Below are 12,085 nucleotides of genomic sequence, written 5' to 3'. Positions count from 1 at the left end.
CCTTCTATGGGAGGCCATTCGAATTCAAACTAAATTATATCTAGGCATGATGAAAAGAAATAGAAACTGGACTTAGGACAAAACAAGGAAATTAAATCTTTCGCTACAGAATGAGAGAAGTTCAGGAACAAGGTTCAAATTAGAACCAATTCTCAGAGTAGTGTTTTACCACTTTTTATCCTCTGTAACCCACATGACAATCAACCTTCACATGTGTCTCATAGTCACACACACACACACACACACACACACACACACACACACTCATGGGGGTGCCCAGCATGAGTCATGGTTGCCACCACTAACTATAATATCACCACCTTCTTTCCCACTCAAGAAAGTATAATGGACTGCAAAGAGAGAAGAAGTGGACTTAGAATCTACTCATTTTTATATAATAGTGTAAAAACAGTTGAAACCTTAGGAACTGTATTATTGGTAATAAGCTGTGTGCACCCCACTTTACCACTCTCCCTGGAAGCCATGAAGGAGGATACCCAGCCTGGGATATCCAGGGCCCTTTCTCTGGGGTCCTCCTTTTTGCCCTGACCACAGAGGGCTTTCTAGGAAGGTGAGAGATATGCACATGATCTTGCATGTGACTTTCCTCATTGCTACCTATTAAGTTTGAAGAGATGCTCCTTTACAGTGCGGCCAGCCTGCACTGGTTACCAAGCCACAACCAGGCCTTAGCAGCCTTCCCCTAGAAGGCCCCTCATTCCCTGGGTATCCCCTGCCCTGTCTTCTGCAGGCTGCTTCCATCAGGGATAGATAGTCATTAGCATCTACCATCCAGAATCTCCACTCTTTCCTGCCATCCAGAATCTCCACTCTTTCCACTCTTTGCGATGCAAATAAGAGATGGCTTGCTTCCTGCTGGGCCTGTGGCTTATTTTTATTTACATAATTAAAGAAAAATGCCAAGAAGTTCTTTACCACTGTTCCTAATCCTGATTAGGATTATAATTAGGAAAAAAAAATGCTGGGAAGTCATCTAAAAAGCAGTTTGCTGCAGTGGTACTGTGTGAGCCTTCCAAGTATGGACCTGTAGTTCAGCTTCACGATGACCTGGACAAGAGTGCCAGACCTTCAAGGAGGCTGGATGGGCTATGGAAGCCAGCGAAGGTGTTGATGGATTTTAAGTGTTTAAGTGGCTAGAAAAATCCTCTCCTGGCCCTCGTTACAATTGTTTATTAACTTAACCATTTGAGTTCTCATGTTTAACTTGAACCAGAAAAAAAAAATACATTTAGGTGATAAACTGAAAAGAGAAAGTGAATGAAAGAAAAAAGAGAGAGAGGAAGAAAAAAACCCTCTGGGCTTGAAATTCTAAGACCTGATTAGAGTTTCACCCCCACCACTTCCTGACTGTACATATCACGCCTCTTCTCTGGACCTCAGTTTCCCCCGCAATAAAATGACTGCATAACGTCATTGCTAGAAGTCCCACAACTAAGATGATTTCTAATTCCATTCCAGCCCTAAACTTCTATGACGTCTATGAAAGTTAAGATTCTTGATGCTTTTGCAATTATAAGAGAAAAGGTACTTTAAAAAAATGCTTCTCTAAACCTGGCCTATTTTGACTTATGCCTAATAGTTTTTGCCATACAAGCAACTTTAGTGCTGTTCTAGAATTGTACTAGAATTAACTTTAAATTTTAGCTATTTAATATAGCTCATGAATTTAGATTACCAAACCAAGAAGCATAAATTCAGCTTTAATCTGCAGTCATTCATTTAATAAATATTCAAGAACCTGCCGCTTACCATGCATTGTTCTAGATGCTTAGGGTATGTTGGTGAACAAAATAACCATAGTCATCTGCCCTCATTGAGCTTACATGCTAGTGAGGGGAGAGAGACAATGAACAAACTACATAACAAATAAGTAATTTATAAGGTATGATAGAATGTGTTCGGTGCTTTGGAAAAAATTAAAAGAAAGTAAGGAGAAACAGAAAGGTTGGGATGGAATGGGGGTGAGGAGTTTTAAATGGCGTGGTCTAGATAGACCTCTTTGAGAAGGTGGCATTTGACCAACACTTGAAGAAAGTAAGGGAGTCTAAAGGAAGAGCATTCAGGTAGAAGGAACAGCTAGTGCCCGGGTCCTGCCTCGGAGGGAGCAAGCCGAGAGTGTTGGAGAAACACCGTCACTTGTACTTAGAGACCAATGCCAAGAAAGGCCTCCTTTGATGATGCCTGTGTCTTCCTGTGATGCGATCAATGATTTTCCCAGCTCTGCTTTGGCCTTTTGAACCTGGAATGGAGCTTGTTCTTTCTTAGGTTCTCTGTCCACAGCTCAGAAAGGAAGCGTATATTGACTTAACTTCTTGATGCTGTATGTGAGGTCTCTGTTTCCCTGCTCCCTGAGCTCCCTTTGCAACATCTCTGCAGAAGGGACAAATTTCTTTTTTCTCCAGAGGGCTTTCTGGCCATGTTCACGCAATTTTCCTTAAATTGAATGGCTAAAAAAATTAAAAATAAATAAAAACAAACAAAACCTAAAACCCCTTCTTGAGCGTAAATGTAGTAACTGTCCTCTCTTTCAATTGAAAATTTTCCCAATTTCAGAGGAAAGGCTCTTAGCATCTCTATCATGTATTGAAAATTAACGTGAAATTAAACTGAATAATTGAGAAAATAATTGAGTAATTTCTTTACTCAAATGTGCCAGCCTCTAGACTGCCAAACTGACTTGTGTGAAGAGCTTCTGTAAAGAGTCCCCTCACCTCCATTCTAGAAGATGTTACAACATAAAATACTTAAAATAGAAAACCTAGTCTTTAAACAGAACTTACAGCATATTTTTTTTGCTATGCTATAATAATTATTTCTTACAGAAAAGTGTTACTAAGAGGTATGCATTTTCCTTTTTTGTCATTTTGTCTTTGTTTTAAACAGATATTGTTATCAAGGACACATTTCGACTTTTTTTAAGTTCCATGCCTAGTAATACATTTCCTGTTACAGTTCTTCAAAATTCTGTCAAGGTAACGTATGGTTGGCCTGTAACATGATTGGCCTCAGGGTGTTTGCCGAGTGGGTCCAGGAAGCCCAGGCTTGTGTCAGGTTGTGTCAGAGTCCAGGTGGCCCAGGTGGGGAAGCGGGAGTCGGTGTCCCTTCACCGGAGAGTGAGCGGGGAAAGAATTTCCCAGGCCATTGCCCATCCTTACGTGCCCTAGTGCTGCTGGTCGTTCAACATCTCCACTCTTCCCCTCTATAAGAAAACGTCAAGGATGCAGAGGAATGAGTACAGAACCCCTCCCAGAGTTAAGAGAATGTTCCAGCACTTGGGAAACAGGAAGGCCCACAGGGAGTATGGTTGCTGGATTGCAAGGCTGGAAGTTTCCAATATATGGGAAGCCTCTGCATATGATCACCCAGGAACCAGGGATGCCTCTTCCCTGTCTGCCCTGTACCATCAAGGCAAAGTGTGGGGTGATGCCGTATGTCGAGATGACCAGAAAATCCAGTGCAGAAAGCCTGAGCATCCTTTCTGGTCTATGTTTCGAGAAATGGACCCCAAATGGAAGTGTCTGAGGTTCTTGTTGAGGTGGTTCACACACTATAGGTCTGAGGACCCCCTATTCTCCAGAGACTGAGGCCGAGCAAGATACACAGCAGGCGCAAACAGGGCAGGAACGCCTCCCAGGCATTGGTTATTTACGTCCCCTCACTGGCTTCAGCCTATTTGTGTTATTCAGAAATAACGTGTATCTGTACAACCACCCTCTCTGCCGCGGGTGTCTCTACAGGTAACCAATGAGCCTCCAAAAGGTTTACGTGCAAATATCAGACGAGCATTTACCGAAATGACACCTTCATTTTTTGAAGAAAACATACTTGGAAGAAAATGGAGACAAATAATATTCGGCATGTGTTTCTTCCATGCAATTGTTCAGGTACACTCAATTTGTATTTTAATAGAGACAAGAAGTGTATTAGGTTAAAAATAAATCAATAAAAAGAATTAAATAAAAGCTTACAAATGGCATTGTGAAATGCTGAGGGCCCTGTTCTGTCTGAACCCAAGTTGTTTCAACTCAGTCCCTGATCTCTGTACATCCCTTGCCTCTGTATCTCACAGCTTTGCCTCCCAGCTCTGCTCTGACCTAAGGAGCACCATCTCCTGGTTGAATGCAGTAGGTCAAATTCAAGAGCACGAGATTGATCTCCACAGCTGTGCTTCACTCACAAAATCTGCTTCCCTTCCAGAGTCTGCTCCTGAAATCGGTGGCCCCATTCTCTCAATCACCTACACTGTTTCAGGATTATTTTTATTCTTCCTCCTTTACACATATATATCTTGTCAGTCGGCAAGTCTTCATTTTTCTTACAATAATTTCACTCTCACCTGCTCCTGTTGGAGTGGGCTTAGACCCTTAACAGCTTCCTCCCTGTGATTAGAGCTCCAAGTCCCCTGAAAAGTGGCCTTCAACTGGGCACTCCTTTCCCCCTCTGTTCAGACCTCACTGCCCTGATCTGGTGTCCATCCTGTGGCCCTTGTACCAGAATTCTGACTCCAGCTCCATATCTCTGTATGGGGTCTTGATTAGACAGGCTGCCTGGTTTTCAAATGTGTGTGGTCTGCAGATGAAGAATCAGTAGAGAAGAAACAAAGATTAAAGATGCAAAATGTGGGATAAATAAGTAAACAAGGTCCTAGAGGAGATCAGAGAGGCTGGGATTGGGGCTCCCAGCGGGAGGCCTTTGTTCTATTAACAAAAGCAGCTGAGATGAGGGATGGTTTAAGATTTAGGGAAATTTTGAGATGGAGAGGAGGAAACATGGTACAGTTGCCAAGATATAGACCAACCTAAGTGTCCCTCAACAGATGAATGGATAAAAAAGATGTGGTATATATATACAATGGAATACTAATCAGCCATAAAAATGAATGAAATTTTGCCATTTGCAGCAACATGGATGGACTTGGAGGGTATTACGCTAAGTGAAATGTCAGGCAGAGAAAGGAAGGACAAACACTATACGATATCACTTTACATGTGGAATCTAAAAAATACAACACGGACTTCCCTGGTGGTCCAGTGGTAAAGAATCTGCCTTGCAATGCAGGGGACACCAGTTCGATCCCTGGTTGGGGAACTAAGATCCCACATGCCACGGGGGCAACTAAGCCTGCACGCCACAACTACTGAGCTCACACACCTCAGCTAGAGAGCTTCCGTGCCACAAACTACAGAGCCCATGCTCTCTGGACCCCACTCACCGCAACTACAGAGCCCACAGGCCCTGGAGCCTGAGCGCCACAACTAGAGAGAAGCCCGTGTGCTGCAACTAAGGCCCGACACAGCCAAAAATAAATAAATAAATAAATAAATAATAAATCTGTTTTTAAAAGTTATAAAAAAAAGTTATTTAAAAAAATACAACAGAGGGCTTCCCTGGTGGCACAGTGGTTGAGAGCCCGCCTGCCGATGCAGGGGACACGGGTTCGTGCCCCGGTCAGGGAAGATCCCGCATGCCACGGAGCGGCTGGGCCCGTGAGCCATGGTCGCTGGCCCTGCGCATCCAGAGCCTGTGCTCCGCAACGGGAGAGGCCACAAGAGTGAGATGCCTGCATACCGCAAAAAAAAAAAATACAACAGAGACGTCCCTGGTGGCTCAGTGTTAAGGCTCCGCACTCCCAATGCAGGGAGCCGGGCTTCGATCCCTGGTCAGGGAACTAGATCCCACATGCATGCCGCAAGTAAGAGTTCGCATGCCACAACTAAGGAGCCCACATGCTGCAACTAAGGAGCCTGCCTGCTGCAACTAAGACCCAGTGCAACCAAATAAATAAATAAATATTTAATTATAAAAAATAAATTAAAAATAAAAATAAAAAAATACAACAAACTAGTGAATATAATAGAAAAGAAGCAGACTCACAGATACAGAGAACAAAGTAGTGGTTATGGGGTGGGGAGGCTATCTGGGGTGGCAGAGGGGGAGGTACAAATTATTGGGTGTAAGACAGGCTCAAGGATGTATTGTACAACACAGGGAATATAGCCAATATTTTGTAACAATTGTAAATGGAGTGTAACCTTTAAAAATTGTATAAAAATTAAAAAATAAATTTAAAGGGACCTCCCTGGTGGCACAGTGATTAAGAATCTGTCTGCCAATGCAGGGGACACGGTTTCAAGCCCTGGTCCAGGAAGATCCCACATGCTGTGGAGCAACGAAGCCCATGCTCCACAACTACTGAGCCTACGCTCTCGAGCCCATGAGCCACAACTACTGAGCCCATGTGCCACAACTACTGAAGCCCGCGAACCTAGAGCCCTTGCTACACAAGAGAAGCCACCAAAATGAGAAGCCCACGCACTGCAACGAAGAGTAGCCACCACTCACGGCAACTAGAGAAAGCCCACATGCAGCAATGAAGACCCAATGCAGCCAAAAATAAATAAATTTTAAAAATAATAATGATTTTTAAAATTTTTAAATAAATTTAAGAAAAGAGGAGGGAACGTGGGACCAATCCTCTGATACAATCAATAGTTTAGAATTAAGAAATTAGGTGAGATGGGAGATAACAAAGAAAGGGAAAGATTTCACTACGGGGAGTTTGGAAACAAGAATTGAGATTCTGGGTATCAGTTTAAAAAAAAAAAAAAGGCCACTATAGAGAAGTCAGCATGTAAGCAGCACATCAAGCATGACTGAAAAGCCTGGGTGATAGACAGACTTCTTAGAAGAGTTGGGGACAGCTCTCTCCACCAGATGGGTGACTAGTGTCAATATTTTTATGCCAAAAGACTCTAGGTGGGATAGTTTTCCCTATTTTGATGGAGAAATATTTTACTTTACCATGAAGAACAAATGTTCTTTTGACAAGTCTATCACATTTTCACATTTCTCCTAATATCAAATTTTCTTTTGGGAAATTAGCAAAAGGCCAGTGTTGGAGGAAGAGGTGCCTGCCCTGTTTGGTGACAGCCAAACTGAAAGCCTGGCTCAAGTTGAATGTCATGATTTTAACCGATTTTGCACAATGAGGATGCTCAACTTCAACAGAAACCTTTGAGTTTTCAGTATTTTACACCATTAATTTTATCAAACTTTAAGACCATTTTCATTTTCTATTCTAGGAGAGAAAAAAGTTCGGCCCTCTTGGTTGGAATATCTGCTATGAATTTAATGACAGTGACAGGGAATGTGCTTTACTGAACCTCAACCTTTACTGTCAAAAAGGAAAGATTCCCTGGGATGCATTGATTTACATCACTGGTCAGTATGCCCACATCTGATGTCCAGCTGTGCACCACACAGTTGTTGGTTTACGCCCACCTGGCTTATACCAAAATGATGTCCTCCCAAGCCTTTGGTGATGGTGGTGATGACTTCTGATACTGCCTTTGAGAAGATAAGACCATGTTAAGAATATCATAAGAATATTTACACATAGGAAATGGGAATGTTTTCCCAAATAATAATAGCAAAAACTTAGATAGCTCTTGCTACATGCTAAGCATGTTTTAAGCATGTCCTATGAATTAGCAGATTTAATCCTCACAACAACCCTATAAGGTGAAAACTATTATATCCCTATTTTACACACGAGAAACCTGAAGAACAAGGGTGAAGCCAAGATTTAAAGGCAGGCAGTCCAGCCTCCAGAGTCTGTGCTCTTAAATTCAAAGAATCGAAACATGATTGACTAGTCGAGACCTGTTGAGTTAGATGTACTTATGAAAAAGGAAAAACTATTTCAGGAATTACAATTTTTAACAAATATGAATTGTGGCCACATGAGATCTTACTGCCAAAATCAGATACAATTTAGACCATGTAGACCCATATAATGAAGAACAGATTCCCACTGGGAGGTGAGGGAGGGAGAGAGCAGAATGGGAATGGATGGTTTTCATTGGTGAGCAAGGGAAATGGGGGACAGCAGAGAGGTATCAGCTGATCTAGAGCCTTGAACAGCACGTGACACCTTGGAGCATGTTTGAGTGAAGGGCAGTGAAACAGTATGGAAATGGATGAAGACCCATCCCCAGGGTGGACCAAGAGAAGTAGGCATGGAACCTGGGAAGCTACCTTGTACTCCTGCTCTCAGCCACTCCTGTGTGGCCAACATTGCTTAACATAACAGTGAGTTAGGCAGAATTCTTCTCTGGCACCCTCTATGTACCCTGAATTTTCTGCTTCCTAGCTTTTCTCTCCCTTCCTTCTCTCCTAGAACACTTGACCTTTCTGGTTACCTAAACTTCTACTGCTGTGGAAGTAACTGTGTTTTGTTTTTTTTGTTTTGTTTTTTTTGCGGTACGCGAGCCTCTCACTGTTGTGGCCTCTCCCGTTGCAGAGCTCAGGCTCAGCGGCCATGGCTTACGGGCCTAGCCGCTCCACAGCATGTGAAATCTTCCCGGACCGGGACAAGAACCCATGTCCCCTGCATTGGCAGGCGGACTCTCAACCACTGCGCCACCAGGGAAGCCCGTAACTGTGTTTTGAAAAGGATAGAAAGGAATGAGACAAAGATGTATCTGCTCTCATCACTACTATTCAGTGTTGTGCTGAAGGTTCCAGCCAGGGAAATTAGACAAAGAAAAGAAGTCAAAGACATCCAGATTAGCATGGAAGAAGTAAACCTATCTTTATTTGCAGATGACAAGATCTTGCATGCAGAAAATCCTAAGGAATTCACACACACGCACACACACACACACACACACACACACACACACAAACTGGAAGTAACAAATGAGTTTGGCAAGGTTGTAGGATACAAAGTCAATACACAAAAATCAACTGCATTTCTATATACTGGCAATGAACAATTAGAAAATACTTTTAATTCTATTTATGATAACATCAAAAAGAATAAACTACTTAAGGATAAATTTACCAAAAGAAGTGCAGATTTGTGCACTGAAACCTGCAAAGCACTGCCAAAGAAAATTAATCTAAATAAATGAAGAGACATGACATGCTCGTGGATTGAGAGACACAATATTGTGAAAGCGGCAATAATCCCCACACCGATCTATAGATTTAACACAATCCCTATCAAAATCTCAGCTGACACTGTTGCTGAAATTGGCAAGCTGATTACATTTGGATGGAAATGCAAAGGGCTCCAAAAAGCAAAAACAATCCTGAAAAAAAAGAATGAAGTCAGAAGAGTTACATTTCCTGATTTCAAAAGTTATACAAAGCTACAATAATCAAAACAGTGTGAGACAACAAGGACTTACTGTATAGTACAGGGAACTATATTCAATATCTTGTAATAAACTATAAAGGAAAAGAATCAGAAAAAGACATATAGATATATAAACATATATGTGTTAGCGAATCACTGCTGTACACCTGAAACTAACACAATATTGTAAATCAACTAAATTCAATTTTTAAAAAAAAACAATATGGTACTGGCATAAGGATAGACATATAATCAATGGAACAGAATTGAGAATCCAGAAATAAACCCTTATATTTATGGTTAATTTATTTTTTTAATAATTTATTTATGTATTTATTTTTGTCTGTGTTGGGTCTCTTTTGCTGCACGCATGCTTTCTCTAGTTGCGGCAAGCGTGGCCTACACATTGTCGCGGTGCACGGGTTTCTCACTGTGATGGCTTCTCTTGTTGCGGAGCATGGGCTCTAGGCACGCAGGCTTCAGTAGTTGTGGCACATGGGCTCAGTAGTTGTGGCTCGCGGGCTCTAGAGCACAGGCTCAGTAGTTGTGGCGCACGGGCTTAGTTGCTCCAAGGCGTGTGGGATTTTCCCGGGCCAGGGCCCTAAACTGTGTCCCCTGCATTGGCAGGCGGATTCTTAACCACTGCACCACCAGGGAAGTCCCTGGTCAATTTATTTTTAACAAAGGCGCAATAGGAAAAAAAACAATAGGAGAAAAAAAGGCAATGCTTTATCCAGGCAATGATATTTGCTTGTGGTGGGATTTTAGGCAGTCATTTATGGATTAATCCAGAAAATCCAGGTTAGTACCACTGTGCTAAATGCTGGAAATACAAAGATGATGTAGTCCCTGCCTACCAAAAACTCATGGGATGGAGATAATAAATAAATTAGAATATGGTATGACAACTACCCAAATAGAAGTGTGTGGACAATGCTGTGGGAATTCAGAAGGAGCAAATAATGCTACCTGGAGGAATCTGGGAAATCTCCGCCAAGGGGGCAATGGTTGAGTGGGGCACTGGATGGTGGGGTGGGCTCAGCAGGAGAGAAGAGGCAGGAGAGCACACTGGCAGAGAGAACAGTGATGGTAAAGCCCAGCAGTGTCGGGATGTGGCATGCCTGTAGACACTGTGAGTAGTTCATGAGCGCCAGAGCAGAGTATAAAGAGGAGATGTATATGGAGGAAAGCTTTATCTTCAACAAAACTAAAAAAAAAAGGTGATCTGCGGGCACATCTTGAAAGCCTGTGTGTGTTGTTAATAAATTTGGGCTCTACCTTATAAGCAACGGTTGGCAATTATAGTCTTTTAGGCTGGGAACAGGTGCAACCACTTATAAAGCTATAACAAAAGCAAGGTGAAGAATTGAACAAGGGGATACAGCAACACCAAGGGGGAGACTAGACAGGAGAGAATAAACAGAGAAAGATTAAGGAGGCTTTAAATATGGGAAGGTATTTGGGGTTGGAGGGGGTGGCAGACGGTCCTTAAAATTTTATAGAGTAAGCTACAGGGACGCCTAAGTCCAAGAGACAGCTCTGAGCTCAAAGTGGGCAAAGACAGAGCCAAACCTAAGGCCTATCCAGTTTGTGTCGGACCATCCCTGAGCCAGCCCACAGGGACAAGAATGGAAGAGAAGGGGAAGACACCACATCAGGATTTGCAACGAGACCCTCAGGAACTGTGATGCCTGGGCCAGGACAGGTGGTGGACGTGAATGGTAGACGCCCCCTCCCAACATCTGTCTTCTAAACCCAGAAGACTCCGTCCTAAAAGTAAGCCTAAAAGTGAGTCATCTACCCTGAATCAAATTATTCGAGTTCCTGGTTTACTCACTTTGATCCAAGAAAAACATGACACTAAATCTGGATGCAGAATCACAAAGTCTGATGATTTTTAAGGTGAATATTTCTGTGCTACTTCTCAAACTATAAATATTTTTGTTTAAAAAAAATTTGTTTGGCCGTGCCGCACGGCATGTGGGATCTTAGTTTCCCAACCAGGGATCAAACCCGGGCCCTCTACAGTAGAAGCATGAAGTCTTAACCACTGGACCGCCAGGGAAGTCCCCGAAATTTTTTTTAGAATAATGCACTTCAGGGCAACATTTTCCTCTCACCAGTGACTAATTATTGGAGTCTGCATTTTTCCGGCCACCCTCCTCTCCCAGACACCATGATGCAATTGAAGAAACTTGACCTTTATATGCCCATCTAGCCCTCAGGATCCAAGTTGGTCTGAAGCTAGATGGACCCACCACAAAGATTTAACCCAACTTTGTGTTGCAAGATTTCCCAGAGAGTGACTGAAGAGTATTCTCAGGAAAGCACAGCAGCATCTCTTTCTTCCCTCTTAGAATTGCTAATACAGGGAGTCAGTTACTCGATCATCAGCTCTGGCACTTACTCCCCAATGTCCTCACTCTAAGTGGCTGAGCCAGTAAGACTGACCAGAAGTGCCTCAACAGGAGAGGGAAGATAGGTGCAAGCCAGGACGCTACTATCCTGGAAGAAATAAATTACTGAGATTCCAAACACAAATAACTTACTCTCAACCAACCATCTCAGCTTGAAAAAGAATTTTTAAAAAAATCTTCTTGACATAATGAAAGAGATGCAGATGAGAATGGATGAACATTTAAAGGATTCAGAAGTTGGCAATATCAGTTATCATAAGTAAAATCCTTTTCAGAAAACTACAGAGGTGAATAATGAATTGTAGCAATGGGTCTGGAATTTTTCCAGGGAATTATATCCTCCAGCAGTACAATCATTCCAATGCAGAATAGATAACTTTCCTACTTGTAACTTGGGGATGATGATGGAGCATAATTTCTCTGTGGAAAGAGATGGGATACCAATAAATTGTAGTTCCCCATAACATAATTTCTGTGAGGCAACTTGTCTCCTTCACTATGGATC

At 42.4% G+C, this 12,085-nt stretch overlaps 1 protein-coding gene across 1 annotated transcript in view; it reads left to right on the top strand.

Annotated features, from left to right (window-relative positions):
• Nucleotides 1-12,085, top strand: part of DNAH6 (dynein axonemal heavy chain 6) — a 291,734-nt gene that overhangs the window by 254,495 nt on the left and 25,154 nt on the right. The window contains exons 66-68 of the mRNA XM_019942077.3: nt 2,905-2,993; nt 3,759-3,905; nt 7,104-7,242. Of these exons, the coding sequence (XP_019797636.2) occupies nt 2,905-2,993; nt 3,759-3,905; nt 7,104-7,242 (375 nt within the window). The remainder of the gene's footprint in view (nt 1-2,904; nt 2,994-3,758; nt 3,906-7,103; nt 7,243-12,085) is intronic.

This window comes from Tursiops truncatus, chromosome 14 (genome assembly GCF_011762595.2).
Source record: "Tursiops truncatus isolate mTurTru1 chromosome 14, mTurTru1.mat.Y, whole genome shotgun sequence".
In the NCBI taxonomy this organism is placed as follows: Eukaryota; Metazoa; Chordata; class Mammalia; order Artiodactyla; family Delphinidae; genus Tursiops; species Tursiops truncatus.
Note: the sequence above shows the minus strand (reverse complement) of the source record. Positions and strands in the feature narration are given on the sequence as shown.